Source organism: Plectropomus leopardus, chromosome 9 (assembly GCF_026936395.1).
Source record: "Plectropomus leopardus strain MGB_pleo_1.0 chromosome 9, ASM2693639v1, whole genome shotgun sequence".
NCBI classification, from domain to species: Eukaryota; Metazoa; Chordata; class Actinopteri; order Perciformes; family Serranidae; genus Plectropomus; species Plectropomus leopardus.
In genome coordinates this window covers 8,553,549-8,575,916 of record NC_142184.1, presented here as the reverse complement: position 1 = coordinate 8,575,916, position 22,368 = coordinate 8,553,549, and the positions used below count along the sequence as shown (strand labels likewise).

Sequence of the window (22,368 nt, the reverse complement as noted above, 5' to 3'; positions counted from 1 at the left end):
CCCTGTCGCCGCCATATTGGGTGCGCGGGGTTGTTGTTGTTGGGTATCCCGGTCAGTTTGTGTCGCGAGGCCCGTCGACCGTTAACGGTTGACGTTGATGAAGTCGCCGCGTGAGTCGCTCAGTGCTGTGACCGTTAACATTCCGTCCACCTGTTAGCCGATAGAGCGCCATGACACTGTTACCACAGCACACACTGTGAACAGGCCGGAGGAAACGGACTGATAAACAGATAAACAGACAAGAATTTAAAATTGCGACACAGCCGCCATGTTTGCGAAACGGTATCTTTTGTATCCTTACAGCGTGCGAACATTACACAATGACGAGTTGTCATTTTTAATGTTTCAATAGCGACCGTTTTGATCGTTAGCTCATATAACAGAAACAAAAACTCCCGGATGATCGGGCTAGCTCTTATGACTTTGTGCGGCTATAATGTCAGTTTGTGCTAACTAACTTAACGATACTCCTGTTCCAGTTGAAGGTATTTAGACTATACCCTTACATTTATCAATCAATTTTTATCACTATAAGTTTCCGAATTTATGCGCTATTCGTTTCGTTTACGAAAACCATCATGGCGGTCAGCAGTTACACCGGAAGCTAACTAGCTAATGTTAGCATGTTATTATTTGTTGACAAAGCAACACTCAGTGAGATATTAATGTTTTGTCTATTGTGCGGCGCTAGTATGGTATTATCGATTACTAACGATCAAACTGATTATCCTCAGTGGGTTTGGTGATAGTTGTCAATTTAGACAATAAACCGAAAATTCAGCTTGGTTAGCAGAATTTTATTTTCGCACAATAAAAACCATCGTGTTGTGTATTTCTTTTGCTGTGATGCGGCGCTCGCATTAACTTGGACTTTTTGGACACTCTGTGCTCTTTCCTTCGGGGTTGAAAGGTTTTTAATCCCGTGGCAGAATAGCTAGCAGTCCCACTACGGGACAGCCTCCTGCACCGGCCGTCCAATGGAGCACTTCGTACCGACGCGGACGTCACAAGGGCCGGAAAATGTGCTGTAGGAGGAAGCACCAGAGTCAGGGGGAGCATCTACATCTATAAGGGACCCGGCGAGGTAAGTTATGCACGATCGATCTATTATGTAATGCTATACACAAAACCAAACGCTTATAATATATTGAGACTTTTTCCCCTGCAAATGCAGTGTGCGAATGATACGCGCATGATCACGTTGTTACAGTTTTATTGTCCTGGTTTGTTGTAAATCCAACCCTCACAACACAAAGACCGGCTCATACAAACCCACCGCGATAAAAGCAGATTGGATCGTGAGCCGGGGAGGTTTCGACTTACTAATAATGACTGCTGTTGACTTCAATTACTTTATTCGTTCCGGTTGTTGTAATAAGACTCGTGTGTGTGGATAATCAGCTGTAATTACACCTCATTAAACGGGTGTTTGCATGCATCACTTTTCACTACTTGCTTCAATATAATATTAAAACATAAAGATCGCTCCCCTCATGTGAAACCAGGCTGTAGCCTCTGCACCATGCATGAAATGTTGCAGGAAAAAACAGAAATTGTAACGCCGGTCGGCGTGGCAGTAACTGTGCCACTTGTGGTGTATTGTATTTATTTTTATTGCAAGCAAAGTTACACGATTGCTTAAGCTCAAGTTTCCTTTTCAGTGAAAGTTCTGGACCAGGAGAGGTTCGCGGCAAAATACTCCGCAACGCGAGATTTCATTATGCTTTCTATACATTGAGGAGGAAGGGGAGGAGATACAGCGGCAGCAGCATGGCTCATGTATCTCATAGCACTCAGCTACAGCTCAGCTCGGTGTCTAAATGTACACATGAAAAGAAAACAGTCAGATGCAACCGAAAGACGTAAATGTTAAAGATTATTTGTCAGAGAGCACTCATTCTTTATTCTTCACTGTCTAACAATAGGGGATTAAAACCCACCCACTGGCCCAGTCTCACCCCCCCTACCCCCACCCTGGAAGTCAGCCATGGGGTAGGGGTAAATACTAGCTTTGGCCATACTTACAGCCATGTTTTCTAATGAATAACAATGCGAGGGCTAGCTTTTGAGGTTTGGGAAGGGCATGCTTCACAGAAAGTGTTAAGGTGTAGATTAACATCTGTCTGCCAGTGTTGCATGAATGATATAGTTGGTGGAGATGTTGGCTCATACAACATCTGGTGTGGGGGGTGCAACTTTAAACATAGGATCTAACAAGGATGTATAACAGATAAACGGAATTATACAAAAAACTACCCTAGTGGTTAACAAGTTATTGAATTATGAAGTTAATAAGGTCTTTTTTTTTTACTCATAACTGCATCCACACTCTTGTCATTGAGGCAGTCCTGGTTTTACTAAACATAAATGCAACACCCAACAAATAATTGAATACTTAATCAAATATAATAAGATTATAAGGGTTAAAGTCCATATTTTTGGCATTCTGGGTTAAAGCGGCAACGTTTAATTTATTAATTTATCAGTTATTAGCTATTAAATTATTCACCAACTATCTTGCTCCATCCGTTTGAGTATTTTTTAGGGGAAGAAAGGAAAATGATCAGATTCCAGCTTCTTATATATGTATATTTTATGGTTTGTTTATACCTCTATGACAATAAACTTAATATCTTTGGTGTGTGGGCAGACATTTGAGGATGTCATCTTGGGCTTTGGGATATACTGATTGGTCTTTCTTCTTTATGATATTTTATAGATAAAAAATCAAATAATCAAGAAAATAATTGACAGATTTTGAAACAATGAAAGTAATTGAAGTGCGTGGACAGGGTGTGGTGGTATAAGGTAAAACCAATCACAGCGCATTGTGATGTAATTATAGTATTTGGGATCAAATTGCCAACGCTGTGACCAGTGGACAATCCGCTCTTCCTCCGAAGCCAAAGCCATCCAACAGAAAAAAATGTACAAAATGTTGAGATTTTATATTTGATATAGATGGAAATGTAAAAAAATGAAGATGTTAACATGGGTTTACTATGATAATAATGCTGTTGTTCGTCAAATCATTAATTTAAGTTCCCTTTTTCCTTAGAGAGCTGCAAGATGGCAAACCCAGAGGTTGTGACTCCAGACTCCTACCATGATAAAAGCAGCCGCTTTTATGTGGTGACCTGGATCAACAACCTGCTGAAGACCAACTTCAAAGATGTGCGGCAGATGGGTTCAGGTGATTGATAATAACAATAACTTTATTTATGTAGCACCTGTTTAGTGGATATTGGTGTTTCCGCTGTATGCATTTAGCAGCGTCAACGCTGGGTAAACACTGCATACTGTAGTACAAACTTTTGATACTTGACATGTATGTTCATATTTTCAGATATCAGCTTTATTTTTACTGTACGTAACTTAACCTGTATTTGAGCTGTGCTAAGTAACTGCTATTTTGATGCAGCTCCCTCACATTGAAAGTTTTCCACTGGCAAACTAGCAGGAGGCTTTTATTTTGAAGCAGCTATAGGAAATGCAGTTTATCTCTCGCTTAATTTCACTGTCAGAGAGTCAGTCGGGGAGCTTAAATATTTCTGGAAAGAATAGCAAAAGCAGAAACAGTGAGCTGTTAAATGAAGCCGCGTGGAAAAATGGCTGCACCACACCAGCACTGTTTTATTGGTCATAGCTACTCACTGCTGAGCTCCATGTAATCATGTAATATCTTCTCTGCTACTGAAAAACAGCACAAGTGTGTTCTCCCATCTATTTGCACAGACATCACTTTCTGAACTGTTTTTTTTTTTTTTTGATGATGATGATGATGATGATGATGATGATGATGATCCTGTAGGGGCATGTCACTGTCAGATCATGGACTGGGTTATTCCTGGCTCTGTTGACATGACCAAGGTGAAGTTTGATGCACAAGGTGAGGACGACTTTAAGCACAACTTCAGTCTCCTCAGTGAGGCCTTCAGCAAGAGCGGCATCACAAAGGTATGTACCTTTTTTCTTGTACAGAAGCATTACAGTTTCTCATAGGGATATCTCTGCACCTTTGGATGGAGTCAGCCTCCTGTTCTCAGTCTTCATGCTAAGCTAAGCTACAATCATCTACAATTAAAATTCCATAATTTATTTATTATACTTCAACTGTGCAATAGGGTTTTTAAGGCACAATAGTTCTTTATATCACTGTCTTAACTGCAATATTTTGTGCAATATTTCAGCTACAGCCATCTTCTGTGCAATTATTCAAATGTGCAATATTCTTCCATCTCTTGAATATAGGCGATATTTAACATGTTACACAATGTATTTATTGCATATAACATTAGAGTTATTCTTGCTTATGTATATCTCTGTTCTTTAGTGTTGTAGCTGTGCACATATTTATATATATATATATATATATATATATTTATACACATTACACAGTCAGCAAGTTATCCACATTATAATTGAAATATTCACATATTAGTGCTAAGTTGTCCATTATTGTAGATCGCATTTATATTTTGCACTAACATATTTAACATACTATACATACATTATATTTTATATTTAAATATTTACATACTGCACAAATTGGTTACTATTAATGTATTTCTATATTTATATTTCTATTTATATATCATGTGCTTGTACTTATTTCGACTTGCGATAATTCTCTGTGCTGGCATCAGAGCGACCGGTAACGAACCACAGTTTATCCCTGGGGATCATTAAAGTATCTCTGATTCTAAAATGGGCTCTGGAGCATTATACACTCCCACCTCGATTTTGTGATGATGCTATTCGAACAATAAATCCAAATTCAGCCAGTCTGAATTCTGCACAACCTTGAAATTTTGTCCAGTCGCCACAATTTTGACTCATTTCATTTTACAGCCGCACACAGCACACGTCACCCAACATTTATTGAGCCATTTTGGTGTCAAGACCATCTTTCATAGTGTGGACATGCATCATTTTAAAAACACAACCAAATTTAACAGATCACTTTAGAACTCCGGACACAGATTATTGTATTTCATAATTGTTTAAGCTTTTTGACTTAACAAACTATAAAGTGTCACAACCGCTGTCAAGCCGTGAAAAGCACACCTGGCTCTCCCTCAGCTCAGCCGGTGCACGGTGGTCTCTTTCTTCAGTGTCTGCCTTATTTGTAAAGTAGCCTATTTCTTCCTGTAGACTACTGTCCTTACAATCAGGCCGGCCTGTTTCATCCTTATTGATCACACAGTTTCTAAATCTTCCTGACTGTCTGAGGAATATGACAAAGAAAACGTTGAACCATCTAAGATTTTTAAAAAAAACCCTTTTTTATGGCAATTTTGGCTCTGAAAATGCATCATATCATAATGTGCATCCCGTCTCATTCTAACTTAAAAAATTAACTCTCTAGAAGAAAATGCCCCAAACTATTGCAACTTGCATCGCAATTGTTTTTAAAAAAGCTGCCATGAAATCAGGCATTTCAGGTTGCAACATTCTCAAAACAGCCTGTGAAGTCCTGGAGGGACTGTTCTTATTTAGTGTAGAGGTGTGAGAGGGGTCTCGATCTGCTCAACACAAAAAGATGTTTACTTCTCAAAAAGTTACACTATATCCCTATCCTTATATTCAGTGTGGAAGTCATATTTACTTTCAAATTTTTTCATGTCTTCTTTGTCTTGGTTTAGACGATTCCAGTCGATGAGATAATAAAAGGGGATTCTAAAAGCAACTTTGAGATCCTGAAGTGGTTCAAAGCTTTCTACAACGCAAATGGAAAAAGTGAAGAATACGACCCTGTGAAAGCTCGGGACAGCCAGGAAATCAGCCCTACTTTTGTGCTTCCCAAATCATGTGAAGGTATCTCAATATTTTCTGTCTCTGTGAAAATAAAGTAGGGCTGCATGTTTTGTTTTGCTTATCACATTTACAGTAACTGTGCAGTAATAATTGTTTTCTCTTACTTTGTCAGGGGAACCTAAACTGGTATCAGACATGGAGACAGATAAGGTGGTCAGCACTGCACCTGCTAGAGAATTCCCTTTCTCTGAAAAGTGGAAGGACATTTTTGATTGGGTTGACCAGAGTCCTCTTGGAGAGCAATATACCTTCTGCCGCCCTTGCGATAGAAACCTGAAGACATTTCAGAAAGGCCTTTTTGAACTCAGGCGACATGTGGAAACCAACAAACACAAGAAAAGGGCACAAATTTCCAACGGTGTTTGCCCGGAGAGCAAACCCTCTGTTAACGGTGACCATGTGACTAGACGTTATGCACGCTGTAAACGCTCATTGCAATACTCCAAAGACATCAAATCTGTTTGCCAGCACACTCCTTACTGCGTGTACATTTATGGAGGGAAAACCCTCGGAAAGGATGATACTGCCTCTGTGGTCCTTGTCGGGTATTTTGATGTCGAAGCCTCCAGGCACTGTATCCGATTTCTGGATGCTCTTCAGTCAGTGGATGGTGCAGGGGATCAAACAGCACCAGCAGTGGCAGAAACCTTGAAGAAATTCGGGTTACACACAGATAATCTTGCCACCGTTTATTCTGACGATAATGTTGCAGCCTCAGAGCAGATCTGCTCGCAGCTCAGGGAACTCAACCCGAACATAGTCGCCTTAGGAGGGCTGTACGCCATCGCAGATGCAGCTTGTCATGCTGGGGTTAAGGAGCTCTCAAGTCAGGCTCAAGAGTTGATGGTAGATATCCATGCCTACTACTCCTCCTGCTCCACCAAGAATGACAACCTCAAGGCTCTTTTTGGCTCAGACACTGTGGACAGTTCATCATTTCATCTCAACACCAGCTGCCTTAAGCTCTGCCCATTAGTCACAAATATTTTGGAAAAATGGAGAGATCTCGTAACGTATTTTAAGTCTTGTGACAAAGACGACGACAAAGCCAAGTTAATCTGCTCCAAGCTGCTGGATCCCAAAGTCAGGGCAACATATATGTTCCTTGAACAAGCCTTAAAGCCTCTGCACAGTTTCCAAAATCACCTGCAGACGAAGGAGGGAGCTGCCCGAGCTGATATGCTGCTCATCCTGGAAGAAGCCAGTAGCCTGTTGAGCACTTATACCTCCTACTTCCTTCAGCCTGAAGCTGCTGTTCGCTTCCTGAAAGAAAGAGATGCAGAAATCCTGAAGGACAAGAATTTCCACCTGTCCAGTCCTGAACTCAGTCTGGGTGGAAAAGCTGTGGAAGACTTCCTGAGCGAGTCTGAGGCGGCAGAGGCTCTGCCGCTGTTTAAAGAGGAGGTGTTGTCTTTCTACGCCGCACTCACAGGTTGCATTGCAGAGAAGCTGCCTCTAAGTGATGAGGTGCTAAGGAGCATAGCTCAGCTGTTGAGCCCTCAGAGCAGAGTGAAGGTGACCAGGGAAGTGGTCGGGGAGCTTGGGACCAAGCTGAAAATCTGCAGCTCCCCTGAGGAGGTCAGCCAGCTCACAAGTGAATTCCTTGAGTATCAGAAGGCTGAGGAGGAAGACAAGGAAAACTCAGCCAAGATTTCACTTGAGAAACACTGGGCCGGTGTATTGAAGGACACCAAGCCGACCTCAATCTTCAGAAAGCTTGTTCTGACCCTGTTGTCGCTCCCCTGTCGTCCGCTCGACGCTCAGCAGGTTTGTAAGGTATGTAAATGGAGGAGGTGTACGAATTTGGCTGTGTTGAGTTTTTGCGTCTTTAATTCTTTCTCTGCACTTGCTGTATATCCTGTCTCAGGCTCTGGAGAGTGAAGATGATGCACTGTTCTCTGAGAATGAGGCCTTTACAGAGAGCGAGTTGGACATCACATCCGACAGTGTTCTCTCTGACAACCCCAGCAGCACCCCAGTCCACTTTGATGGTAAGAAGAAAGAAAGTTCATTAGTTAACTCAAACAAGTAAATTATGTTCACAAGAAATTAGTGCATTCTCTTACATGTTAGTCACTCTTAAATGCTATTTTCTAGAACGGTTGAACGGCTTCAATGTGAAGCCCTGTGAAGTCCGCCTCACAAAGATCAGTGGTAAGTAACAATTTTTGTACTTTTTTTAAAAAACTCTTCTCACAATCCTATTGGGCATCCCTGATTTTTGTACTTTTTATTTGCAGAATTTACACTATTTTAAAAAAAAATCTGTCATATCATCATGACAGTGTAATTTTACTTTCGTAATTTTTTAAGACTGAGTTTTAACATTTTCCAGTTTGCCAGTTTTAATTAACATGTCAGAATATAGTTATCATATCTCTGATCTCAACACGAGAACTTACTAAAATGCTTTCATTTTTCTTCCAAAGAACACGCTGTGGAGAATGGCATCCCGTGGAATGAGGTAAAAGATTTTCAGAAAAGAAGCAACGTTAAAAACAAAGGCTTTTAATGTAAAATTGCAGTCGCCTTTTCTGAATTCAAATGCTGCTTTCATGTCTGTTATTTGCCCAGAAATACAATCAGCTACACACAGAACTAGACTGAAAACACAGACACATATTTTTGCTGCATCATATTTTGCTCTTTTTGTTCCCTCTCATCGACTAAACAGTCCCTTTCCTCTTTATTCACCGCTTTATTCATTATGACCTTTTTTCTAACATGATCACTGGTGTGATATGGTGCAGTTTTCCCCCACATGAAGGCATGTATGTGTGTGTGTTTTGGCATACATTTGCATGTGCATAATATATGAGTGTGTTGTCTCTCAGATTAGGGGAGGTTATGGCTGGGAGAGCAGCTTGCGCCAGAAGCCACAAGCCCGTACAGTGTTTCAGGCTGGTGCTAGCACCTGGTCCAGCCCTGTAGGTGATGTTAAGAGACGGGAGTCCCCAGATGAGGTGGTAGGTATACTTAAGAGTACTACCAGAATACCACATGGCTATGACCGACCTCTCTGCCCTCTGAATTACTGGAACAAAACAGAATAGCATTTGATCAAGTCGGAATCCTTTTGATCTAAGGTCTAAAGCACCGAAGGAACCCTTTAAATGAACTTTGATTCATTTATTATGTTACACTAATAGGGATATTATATTTTGATAACGTCTTGTATCAAAACACCCAACCAGCGCTGAGATCTCCCCGCTCATTTGCCGGCGAAAATCCATCCAAAAGATTTTCACTGACTTTTGGGCAGTTGCACAAACTACAGATTGTGCTTCTATTTTTGTATGGCCGCTATGACCACAAACACAAAGATTACAGAAGTTGATCAAAAGATAGAGCTGTCTCTCTCTCTCTCTCTCTCTCTCTCTCTCTCTCTCTCTCTCTCTCTCTCTCTCTCTCCCTCTTAAAATGAGATCAAATGTCAAACTTAGCAGTGGTGGTCAAATACAAACCAAGATCCTGTTTAATAGGTTTCCTACTTTTAGCCAAAAAATGTTTTCAGAAATAAATTTTGTTTTGCTGTTTAACTTTGATACAGGATTGTTTGTTACCGGCTGGCTTCGAAATTGTTATTCGGACAACAAACTCATAGTACATCACCCACCAGCGGGAGCGTTGACTGTTCTGGTGCGGCGCAGTGCTTTCATGTAGTTGTGGATTTTACCTCTTAAGCAAACACAAATTTTCAGCCCCCTTTCTGTTTTCTTTGGTCATGAAGAACCAATTTTAAAATTATTTGCATCTCTGCTGCATAAATGGCTTATTTTTTGAAGAAATCCTGGTTCCAGCACTGAATTTCTTTAACACAAAATGAAACCATGTCTGCAAGAAGCATTTCCTGCGTGGACTGCTATTTTAACTTTGAGTTTAACACACCATCATTTCAGATTCATCATTCGCTTTGTCCATGTGGTGCCAAGTCAAAAAATCCTAATAATAATGCTGGCTCTCATTTTTTAAATCAATTTAGATGATCTTTCTTGAAAAGATGTTTCGGATCAGTCATTATATTTCAGTTTACTAAACTGCTTTGAACAAAGTGAATATTCATGTCTTCACAGGATGAAGGACTCACCTGCTTCTTGTTTTTAACATATTCGCTCCTCCAAATCACTTGAATTTAAAAATCAAAAACAATTTCTTAAGTGATTGAGAAATTTGGAACTGCATAGTATTAAATGCAGTAATTTAACCTAAACTACTTGTTATTTTGACTTAAATGTTTGACTCTGTTTTAAATTTGTTTGACTCTAAGGCAGAAGAGACATCACCATCGAGTAAACTCACGCCAAGAGGACGACGGAAACAGGCCTACCAGGTAAAGGAACAGTTGTAGGAGGAAGCTCATAATAATTTGTGCAAATCAGACGTCAGATGATATTTTATTAGATGAAAATGCAGTTTCAAATATCAGTGCTTTTCTGTCTTGTCTTTTTTAATGCAGGATGGGAAAGGGTATCCAACAGGAGAGCTTGTGTGGGGGAAATTAAAGGGTTTCTCCTGGTGGCCTGGGATGGTGATGCCTTGGAAAACCAAGTCAGCTCCCCCGGCAATGCGGAGGGTGGAGTGGTTCGGAGACGGGATGTTCTCAGAGGTTAGTAAATGTGCTCAGCTGCACAAACACGTCACGTCTTGAACTGGATTTCTACATAATCCTTCCTTCCTGTTTCAGATCCATACGGAGGGTCTAATGCCGTTTCGTGCCTTCACTAAGTGCTTCTGCAAAAATTCCTTTGCCAGCTTGTCTGTCTACAAACAAGCCATCTACCAAATCATCGAGGTAAGTCTGCGTTCGTCTTTGCCCATCAGAGTCACAGCTGCCTTCAGTGTTAATTGGCATTATGTGTACCCAATCAGAAAGAGCTCTGAGACATTAATGTGACTGCAGTTAAATTAGCTCATTTTTCAACTCATTTATTTTATTGGCTATTGGATAAAAAATAAATAAAAATATATATATATATATATATATATATGTACAGACTATGAATATCTTGCCAGTAATCGGTCAACCACAAAGATGTTTCATGCAACGTGGTGTTAGGCTGATAGCTCAGAAACTCTGTGAATGTGTGAACTCAGTGCCAGGAAATGTTTGTAATCTGCAGTTGGCAGGTGAGCGATGTGGGAAGTCTTTTGCTGAGGCAGAAGGAAATAAAGAAAAAGAGCTGAAGCTGATGATGGAATGGGCTTCTGAAGGATTTCTGCCAACAGGACCTGAAGGATTCGCACCTCCTGGTAAGTTCACAATTATAGACATTTACTTATTTGTTAATCACTAGATTTACAGAACGCCTCAGGGAGTGGCTCGTTCAGGCTGCGTTGCTTTATGGAATTTCTCGATTCCATTTTTTCAGGTCTTCAAGAGTCTAGTGTGCATCAAGATTCTGACTCTGCCGTATCTGACTACCACCCTCCAGCGAAAAGGAAATATGTTTTTAAAAACAAGGCAGTTGCATCTGCCGTCACCTACAACAGAGGTTCGTGTTATTTTTGTCCACATTTAGTCCGCAAACATGATGTCAAAGCAGCGTGAAAATAAAAGAAACCCCCTAGATTCAATCATAGTTTTTATGCTACTTTCATCATTATTTTTCCCTGTTTGTGATTTGTTGTATTTTATTTTACTTTACAGAAATAATGAGAGAAAAGATCAAAGGGAAAGGCAAAACTATTGAAGGTAGGTTTTGTTGTGAGAGTATTGAAGAGGTTTGTGATTTAAAATCTTTGAAATTTGTAATTTTGAGGCAACGGTTTGTTATTTCAGATTATTGTTTGTCTTGTGGATCGACTGAGATTGAAGTGCAGCACCCGTTGTTTGAAGGTGGTCTTTGTCTGAAATGCAAGGTAACCTAATAATCCAACAATCTATCTCTGTCTGCTGTACATGGTCTGCTTCCCTCCATCCCAGCCCAGTTTCTTAATGTCTAACCTCCATCTGAAACACAGCTGCTATTAACATCCTAAATGCTGCAAAACGACCTTGTCACTGTTTGCAGGAGAACTTCACAGAGACCCTGTATCGCTACGACGAAGACGGCTACCAGTCATATTGCACCATATGCTGCGCCGGCTTAGAGGTCATTTTGTGTGGAAACTCCAGCTGCTGCAGGTAAACGCTGCTCACTTATTATAACGATGTTTATTTTTTGTCACTGTAACAGTATCTGGGTTTTTTTTAGTATTTTGAATAATGATACACAAAACTCAATTAGCACGTCATTCAAGATTCCTTTTATTGTCATTTAGCAAAGACGTAAGAGATGCAGAACAGAATAAAATTACGAGCAATTATTGAGGCAGATTTCTTAAACACTTGAGAAAACTTGCTGAAGATGTTTGACTTTGACTGCCCATCACCATACAGACTCCTGTGAATAGCACCAGGTAGATCAAGGCAGACACTGTAGCCCCTTTAAGGACCCAGACACAACGAACCAACATCAAAGAATCTGTGGCAATGATGATGAAATTTTTGCGCTGACTTGGCCAAAATGTTTTGGTGTAATGGCCAAATATCACCTATGCTCTGCACCTGAATGAGAGGAAAAAACTCCACACCAGCCAGTGGTGGTAGTCTTTGTTAGTCCTTTAAAAAGGGAAACAGGGAGACTAACAGGAAGGATTCAAGATGCAAGTTAGCCAGTTAGCACATTAACAAAACCTCAGTTGAGCTCAGCCTATGTAGCGGGCACAATCTACCAGGTGAGGTAGAGGTCGGTCTTGCACAGTAACAACACAACCCGATGTTGAAAAAACGAGGAAAATTTATGATGAGCCAGCAAATAGTTAGCAAAAAATAGCAAACAATGCTGAAGAGCTCAACGGTTAAAAAATACTTGTTTTAATCTCACGCCTTCTTGACTGTAGCTGTTTGTTTACTTTCCTCACGTCTTGATTCTCTTCTCACCTTGTTGACCCGCCAATCGAAGTGATTTCATTCACCAGTGGGTTCCGCCTGGTAACACCGATTCAGTATGTTGTCTCAGCCAAAAAAAACCAACAAGGTCTGACTAGTGTCAACAGTGCAGGACACTCCACACAAACCAGGGCGACACATGCTTACCAACGGCCTGACATCGACTGACGGCCAAACGTCGGCTTGGATTGTCAGAGCCCTTAAATAAGATCAAAACAGTTGCATCTCCCTAAAGTTCCTGTGGTTTCAATAATGCTTTGAGGAAGTCAACAGAAAGTGTATTGTGGTTATCAATTCAGTGATTTATGCTATGGTTACAACTTTAACCCTGTTTTTTTTTATCAAGCCAGTGAATTATTATAGTTTGGCAAATTGGCACCATTAAAAGCATCCTGGATTGGCTGCTAGCAGTTTCTGTTTGCAGTGTACCAATAAAATGTACAGACAACTTTCACTGGACGACTGTGATACTGAAGAAAACGTACAAATCTGATGATTCTCTGGCAGGTTATTGAGTTATAAAAAGTATTTTATTTGTTTTCATAAGTGGCATAAGGAATGTTGTTTTTGAACAACAGAAATAATGATCTAAAAATACTGTGTATTGTATCTGTAGGTACGACTCTGAGAAAGAGTTTGATTTTGATGCAAATAGCAGCAATTGGTTGCTCAGGGCTTTTAAGAAAGCGGGTAGTTTTTTCATCCACATTCCTTAAATTTCAACTCTCTAAATGACTAATTTATAAGAATTAGCAATGATGGTCATTTAAAACTGGTCTACAGCTCTACTTCATTATTGTTTCTGCACAGTTTCATTGTCTCATTTGGATGAACATTCCCTGGTGTTTTCTGTCTCTTCCAGATGTTTCTGTAAGGACTGTCTGGAAATCCTGGTGGGAACGGGAACCTTTGACAAGCTGAAAGATGTTGATCCCTGGAGCTGCTACATGTGCCAGCCGTCACTGTGTAAGGGAAACCTCAAACTCAGACCAGACTGGAGCGTCAAGGTTCAGGACTTCTTTGCCAACAACAGCGCCATGGAGTTTGTACGTACCACACTTAATTCTCTAAGTGCACAAAAGTAAACACACATACATATTGATGTTAATATGACAAGGCTAAGGGTAGTATTTTAAAAACAGAGATCTTAAAGTATAACCATGGCAGGATTGGCATAGCTAGCCTACTTACCAGTGAGTTAAAACCGTCAGTGATTTGGGTTTCCAGCTGTTGAATAAAGAAGAGATCGTAGTATATTGAAAAAAGATGCGTTTCCAGACTCGATTCAAAATGGATTAATAGAGCTTCCTTTCCGGACGTGAAGTAGGAACTAATTCCATACTCAACCACCAAAAGAATTCTGATTCAATCAAGAAATGGTTATGTAACGGGTATCAAGGGAACGTAAAAGGCATGATATTGGGTTATGAGACTTGAGATATTGAATGTGCAGCATGTGCCTATACAATGGTTTGTATGATATCCTACAAAGTAGTGCCCCACAAATCTTGTTAAGTACCTTTTGCAAAGTTATGTTCTTAGCGTAAAGTTATGAAGGTTATTGCCATCAAGGTTAATAAAAAAATCTGCAAAAAGCAATGTATTTTTTTCATGTATCTACATATACTGTATATATTCTCCTAAATCAGGGAATTTAAAGTATATGTGTTTGATAAATAGCATGTAACATGTAGTTATGTTGATCGAATAATTGATTCAAAATTGTTGCAGCTATTAAAATTATTCATCTGACTTGCAACGAAAGGGCAAAACATCACATCTGGTGATTTGCTGTGTTTCTCCACATTGTAAATACATAAAGAAACAGCTTTGTGATAGTTGTCTGTTGCAAAATATGCTGTAATATAATTGGTGCACCTGTACTCAAAGTTGTGTTTTGTTTTTTTTTTTTTTAATCACAGGAGCCTCACAGAGTTTACCCCTCCATTCCTGCTGACCAGCGCAGACCAATCAGGGTGCTTTCGCTTTTTGATGGCATTGCAACAGGTTGGTTCATTATTTTATGTGACAATCTTGTGATTTAGACAAACTAATCCAGTCTCTGTAAGATTTTGTCCATAGCTTGTATAAAAGAGGGTAACAAAGTGGTTTCACTCTCTCGACAGAATATCATCACCTCTGGCTCAAAAAATAAATAAATAAGATGGTAATGACTAAAATGTTAAACATGAGGCCACAATGGGTGACGTCCAAGCCCCCAGGAAGTGTGCTAGGCTCTGATGTGAATTTTATATAGTGGTCAAAAGTGGAATTACACCGTCTGGGACAGTCACATGATGCCCACTGGCCCAGAAGACTTTTCCCCATTGACTTACATCAGGAAAGAGACATCTGTAAATGAGTTTTTAAAAAAATGTGAGCGTAAAAACCTTTGTGAAATATCCAGGTTTAAGATGTCCAGTTTGATAAAATTTGGAAAGTTTAAAAGACCAGCATGATTAAATTTTTTAAACTGCCATTTAAGCTAGCGAAGTGCAAAACTGGAAGTCAGTCACCAATGAGAACTTCTCATAGGAATGAACTGGGGCTTGTCTCCATGGTTGTATCTGGACTTAATTTGTCCTTATTCCTGTTACATCTTCTTTAGTTGAAGTATGAGTTGATTAAAATCAACAGTTACTATGAAGAATCCAGCCGGTTACTTGTGCATGTTGCTGCTGATGGCATCATTCAATTCCTGTAGGACATTTTTTGAATTTGCATCAGTCTTGTGTCCTTATGGCTCCCATCAAGGTCAGCCCATCCACTGCAATACTCTAACTTGATCCAGGATGTTAGGGGTTAACCATGTCTCTGTGAAGATACGCAGAGCAGTCTCTGATTTCCTGCTGCTGAGTGAGCCTCAATCGCATCTCATCCACTTCACTCTCCTGCGACCATTATTAGTCACAAGAAGGTTTGGTAGAAGAACAGCTCCCGACCCAAGTCAGGTCAGCCTCACCCTGATGCTGGCTCTCCTCCCTCTCTTCGTCTGGCGCTTTCAGCTATAATATAATAATACATCCCTATTGATGTCACAGTGGTATGTCCACTTTTTTATACAGTCTGTAGTGTATACATACTACTGAGGAGGGGCCTTTGAAAGCTGCAGACAGTTACCTGAACAATGTGTTCCATTTAAATTGAGTTTACACAGCCTGAAATATGTGTACGGTTCTTATCAGTAACCTGGTTCTGTTCACTGTTGAATCATGACAGGATACCTGGTGCTCAAAGACCTGGGCTTCAAGATTGAGCGCTACATTGCCTCAGAGATTTGTGACGATTCGATTGCTGTGGGGATGGTCAAGCACGCGGGAAAGATTGAATATGTCAACGATGTTCGTACCATCACAAGGAAACATGTGAGTACAAGTTGTATGATTACTGCTACAGTTTATCCGTGTTTGCTGCACCGAACACTGAAACCAATCTGGATCCAACCTTTGACTCATTTAGTTCATGAAGCTTGTGTCAAACCAAAGAGGAAAAAAACGTTGTGAAAAATACAAACTTGAACTCTGTGGTTGTGTGTTGCAGTTGGCTGAGTGGGGTCCAATTGATCTTCTGATTGGAGGCAGTCCCTGTAACGACCTGTCAATGGTCAACCCTCTTCGAAAGGGATTATTTGGTATGCAGCCTCCAAACGTCTTTCAAAGGCATTTTGTTAGCTGTTCATGCTGAATGATAAACAAGCAGTTCCTGATAAAATACTGGCAATATTAAGATTTCAGCATCCTTTACACATGTTCACTCTTCATCCTTCATAAACCTCTGTTTCTCTGTCTGTCCTGCAGAGGGCACTGGAAGGCTCTTTTTTGAGTTCTACCGCCTTCTGACCCTGTTGAAGCCGAAGGAGGATGATGACCGTCCATTCTTCTGGTTGTTTGAGAATGTGGTTTTCATGAGTGCTCACGACAAGTCAGATATCTGCAGATTCCTTGAGGTGATTATATTCGATTATCTGTGAAAGTCTCCTGTCAGTCCAATGGCAGGAAAAAGTCATATTGCTCATGATTTGTGTCCTCTTTCTTCTTCTTCAGTGTAATCCGATTCTCATCGACGCAGTGAAAGTCAGTCCTGCTCACAGAGCGCGCTACTTTTGGGGGAACGTTCCTGGCATGAACAGGTTCATACTAATCCACTATAATATTCCTTTTTATAATGCATATTCTCACTCTTAACACCAAAAATGTTCTCCTCAAAACAAAGTGTTGAGTTTCCATGCCTGTCTGCGTTTCTCTTTAGACCTCTCGCCTCGTCTCTGGATGATAAAGTGGGTCTTCAGGACTGTTTGGAACTTGGACGTGTGGCAAAGGTAGAAGCATTTAGTTTATTCAGTCTAAGATCGATGACGACGGCTCAGGAGGTAGAGCTGGTCGTCCATTAATCGCAGAGTTGGTGGTTCATGCTCTGACTCATCCAGTCCACTCATCAAAGTGTCCAAGGACACTTTGATGAGTGGACGGGTGAGTGAATTTACTCGTGGCATCTAAGTGCAGTCCATTTAACCTGAAGTGACTATACTCTGTTGATGTTTGCTGTTGTTGAAGCAGCAACATAACCTGGAGAGCAAGGTATCTGCAAGTATTGAAAAGTCTTTGAAATAATAAAATTTCATCAACAACAGGCATGAGAAGGTGTTTTTAAATATACATAATATAAGTCTTAGATATTTTCTACTACGGGCAGTAATGTCCATAGTAGTACATTGTTATGTTGCTATTATGTGGCAACATAATAGTGTACTATATATAAGGTATATATATAGGTTTCTGATTTCAGTAGAAATCAGCATGTTGGCTGATTCCGATATTTCATTTTAAAGCCAATATCTGCTGATACAGATGACGTGCAGATATCATCGCTCATCTCTAGATGTAGTATGATAAATTGTTTTAGGCCACATTACCCCAACTGGTTTTCATACATTGTCCAGTTTGAAACAGGTATTAAATTGCATTCTTTGTGGTATTAAAAGGATCTAAAAAAGTTTTGGAGAGCCCTGCAGAAACACCCTGATTCTGTATTGTCGTCTCTTCCTGCAGTTTGAAAAAGTCCGCACCATCACAACAAAGAGCAACTCGATAAGACAGGGCAAGTCTGGGCCACTTCCGGTCACCATGAACGGCAAGGAGGACTACCTGTGGTGCACCGAAATGGAACAGTAAGCAATTCTGGAAATTATGTTTTTGCAGGACACTTCTGGGTTATGACCACATACGTACTTTGTAACTAACATCATTTTTCATGGTGGACTCTTTCAGGATCTTTGGCTTCCCCAAACACTACACAGATGTGAACAACATGGGCCGGAATCAGAGGCAGAAAGTCCTGGGTCGCTCCTGGAGCGTCCCTGTTATCCGTCACCTCTTCGCTCCGCTGAAGGATTATTTTGAATGTGAAAAACTGTGAACTGAGCAGCAGCGGTAAACCTACTGCCTCATCCCACCCTGCATTCCTAGGTAGTTCAAACTCTCTTGTCTTTTTTCAAAGACTTAATTAACTACTTTGACTTTTAGAAGTGTTTACTCATGAGCTATTTTAATCCTGTGAGTCGTCAGTCATCTCTGATCCACTATCACCAGCAGGCACTTTTCAATTTGTTTTTTTCTAGATTTCCTCTGATAAATAATGGTGCTGTGATCAAACAGTGATGTTGCTCAGAACATGGGCCTGAATCACGAAGCGAGATTAGACGGTTAGCCAGCTGTCTTTGGGCTCGACTCAGGTTTTCCAGTATCATGAAACTGTTTCACCTTAAATCAGAGTACATCACCATGTTATCCTGCTAACTGCGTCATTACTGAACAGTCAGCTCAGTGGAAAAAATGAGTAATACCTACAGATTCCTGACATGACACTCAAGTTCTTTTCACAATAGAGATCCCGTGATGGGACTGCAGCAACGTCCCATGATTTTGTTAGCTTTGCTTTTTTTATACAGAGTCAAACGACAGCAAAGTGCCGCCCCGGTGAGTGATTTTAGACCGCATGTTGGCGTTCTAGAAGCAAACAGGGTCAGTCTCTTGTGCGACTCATAACATGTGTCGGCAATGCTCTATAAACAAAAGCAATAGCATAACGTGGTAATGACAGTTATTTACTGACCTGTTACACGGTGGCTGATCTCAAGCTGTTTGCAGCGTAAGTAGCTCCTGGACCTGATTGTCTCCCCAGTTTGCAGAGATTTTTGGCCGCAGTTCTTCTTCTTTGAGTTAGCTGGTAACTCCTGCTAGCTGCATTTTCAATCGGTGTTGCACACTTAACACCAACGCCGTCAACATGTCACACCCATTCCATCCTTTTACATGGACGTCAATTTGCCGCTGTTACTACCTCTGTTGCCAGTTTAAAGGCGGGACAACTCTGCCTCCAAATTGTACAATCTTACCTTTTACACAGGACTTTCTGCGTGACATTCCTGCTTTGAACAGGCAGTGAAAAGGGGCCGACTGCGTTTCAATAAAACTATAAAGTTGCAATAGAGACGTTTTTATAGATAAGTAGAATCACTGCCTATCATAATTATTACAATGATCAATAACAATTTATCTAAGCGGCAGGAAGTGTTTCACTTTAACTCTTTTTAATTAGATCATTGATCGAAAATAGTTTGTTTATCATTAGACAGAATACCTTTATACTTATACCTAAACTTATTTATGCTTTTCATATTTGGATATAATTACTAATATTTCTATAATTTCTTACTTGATTCTTTTTGTTTAATAATGATACATGAATATTTTTATATTGATAACCAGCCTCATGATACTGGTCATTCAGGATCACCATGTTAGCAACCCATTGAGAGCCGTCCAACTTGCTTCATGGTTCAGGCCTCAAGTCTCTACCTCAACACCGATTTTACTGGTTAAAAATTTGCAGTTACACTTTTTTATCCCATGTTTAATTTATGAATATGAAATCTTGCTACATGATCTGTATTTTCTATTGTTTTATTGCATAATCTTACCAAGGGTTTTAAGTCTGATCTATTTGTCTTCCTCTTTAGTTGTGATTAATTTTAATAATGTTTTTCCTAGGTGATTTTTTTAATCTGCGTTTTTAATAGGTTTTTTATCCAAATACATTCAGCTGACTGTAGTGCACCAGTGATTTTGTCCAAAATTACTTCACTGGTTTTGCATTGGTGCTAACATTTTTATCTGTTTTACACTGCTATTTATACCAAAAAATATGTTCTGTCTGCTCACTGAGAACAAACATGATTGTTTTTAATATTTCAGTGTCTTCAATATTACTGTAATAAGGAAGAGACGGCAGATGTCTTCTAGATGTCTACCTTAAAGGATCATTACAATGGTTTTGCACATTTCCTTCTAAAACAGTGTGTACACTATAAAAACAAAAAAGATTAAGTGTACCTAACAGCGTACTCTAACTTACAGCCAACGCACGCTGCTTTGTTTAAGTACTAAAGTTTAACAGCTTTTATTGGCCTTTTATTTAAAAACAAAAAAAAGACCTACATGTATCTTCCTGAGGGTCAAACAGTGAATACTGGAAGAACAAGATACTAATTAGTAATCCTGTACACACAGGAATTATTTTTCTTTTATTAGTTAGTTTTATAAGCAACATATGACAAATCAAAAAAGCCCCAATGAAGAGGGCAGAATGTAAAAAAAAAAAATAAATAAAAACAAAGAAAGAAAGAAAGCCAAAAAATTAAATAGAAATTACAAAAATCTAAGTCAATAACAATGATAAAGACAATTAAATAATATAATATTTTCTTTTAATTAAAAGGGAAAAAAATGCAAAAAAAAAAAAAATCATGTAAAAACAAAGAGGGCGGTTTAACAACATCAATGACCACACCTTTCCCCACATGACCATTTTTTCGATCACGTTTCAGTGGTGATGACGGCCCTTGAACTTTTCATTTAAACAAAGCAGTGAGCCTCAAACTGGACAGAAGTCCACCTGAGTGTCAGAAGCACCTGCTCTGTGTTTCATCACTGTCAGATCCAACCGGTGCTTCCTTAAATGTTTCACTTTAATCTTGGATTCTGGATTTGGATTTTTGACTGTTGTTTGTACAAAAACAGTCACCTTATGATGGAAAGAAATCATTACATGCAAAGGAAGAATTAGTTTTTTGCAAACAGCAGAAATGTTTATGTAGCATACACGCTAAAAAAACACTAATATGGTCCTTTAAATCTCAGCGAGACATGAACCATTAGTTTGCATGAGTGCTTTTATTTTCAGAATATTTGATTTTTTTTTTTTTTTTTTTTTTAAAACTTTTTTAAAAATTCCTTTAAAACGTTGACAGCACTGTTGAGGTGTCCGTACACTACAATCCTGTGCTCATCTGTGTTTTTATTGTTCAAATGGATCATGTTACCTTTACTGAAAGTTAAAGGAGCTCTATACAATATTCAACGTGCATCAGAGATTGTCTGCACACGGCTCTCAACAGGGAGGTGGCTCAGCTGACTGCTAACAGCTAATGGTGCTAGCAGCATGAATGCTGCTCACATCATAAACAGTGCTAACAATGGCAGCAGTGCTTTAAGTGCTAACAGTGTTAACCTGAGCGGGAACCAGCAGATGGGCACTACTCCCCCACTACGATGCTGTCCCGATATCAATGCTAACTGCTGTACGATCACAATGTAGAGCGACTGCAATTAGCCAGCCAGTGGAATACACACACAAAACTTTTGTTTGCACTGACATGCATGTGCGGCTGGACTGCTGCCATATCAAACCACAGACACGTATCGCGACTTTATTCACTGGATGCAATTACTCCACTCGTCTTCACATACTTACTAGTAGTTTGCTGCTATATTTAAGCTCTGAATGTCGTATACAGCTCCTTTAAGTTGTTGGTGCTGCCTTCACTAGGCGGGTTTCCATAACAGATTTGTGTTAAACTTTAAGCGATATTTTCGAAATGTCGATAAAACACAATTGTGAGATGACTGCGTTTTCATTGAGTGATGTTCTGCGACTTCTCCTCTCGGAGTTAACATTTTAAGAAGCATGGCGATGGATGTTTAAAACATTAGCAGGTTTATTTCTATTGCAGCCAGCGCAATCGCCTTCATTATTTTCAATTGAAGGCGGCGTAGTCCTGTTATGTGAGCGATAATGGAAAGGCGAGCCCGTTATACGTGGAAGCGGCCACGTATGAGGGATTTCTGGGAGGTGATAGTCCACGATTTCACAGAGGAATTGTGGATTCATAACTTGCGGTTGATCCGATCAACTTTTGAAGCGTTATGTGATGCAATAACACCTCTTGTAGCTCCTGCTGCATCATGCCCAAAGGAGCCAGTTCCTACCCTCAAGCACATAACCATAGCACCATGTGACCTATAAAAGCAAAAAAAAAGTGTTTCTGTTGCAGTTTTGCAAAATAAGGCTTTGTCGAATCTCCTGAAATACCACCTCATGTGAGCGTAAAAACTTTTCTGCGATAATTGGGAGGTTTTTTTTAAATTGATGTGTTTCCATTGGGTGTTTTTTATATTTCCAATTTTAATTTGCGCAATTTGAGGTTTAATGGAAACCCGCCTACAGTTGGTTCCCCTTTTGTTGACCACACATCACTGTACTGTATCTGTTCACTGCTTGTC

At 39.9% G+C, this 22,368-nt stretch overlaps 1 protein-coding gene across 1 annotated transcript; it reads left to right on the top strand.

Annotated features, from left to right (window-relative positions):
* Positions 1-916: 916 nt before the first annotated feature.
* dnmt3ba (DNA (cytosine-5-)-methyltransferase 3 beta, duplicate a) lies at positions 917-20,550 on the top strand. Its single transcript, XM_088081877.1, has 26 exons — positions 917-1,084; positions 3,059-3,193; positions 3,812-3,957; positions 5,646-5,817; positions 5,930-7,593; positions 7,685-7,808; positions 7,915-7,971; positions 8,247-8,281; positions 8,652-8,783; positions 10,085-10,147; positions 10,274-10,423; positions 10,502-10,609; positions 10,938-11,067; positions 11,187-11,309; positions 11,465-11,509; positions 11,597-11,676; positions 11,829-11,941; positions 13,611-13,794; positions 14,671-14,755; positions 15,968-16,113; positions 16,289-16,379; positions 16,546-16,694; positions 16,792-16,877; positions 16,997-17,066; positions 17,797-17,915; positions 18,016-20,550. The coding sequence occupies exons 2-26, from the start codon at positions 3,070-3,072 to the stop codon at positions 18,161-18,163; spliced, it is 4,344 nt and encodes a 1,447-aa protein (XP_087938003.1). The 5' UTR covers positions 917-1,084; positions 3,059-3,069; the 3' UTR covers positions 18,164-20,550.
* Positions 20,551-22,368: the final 1,818 nt, after the last annotated feature.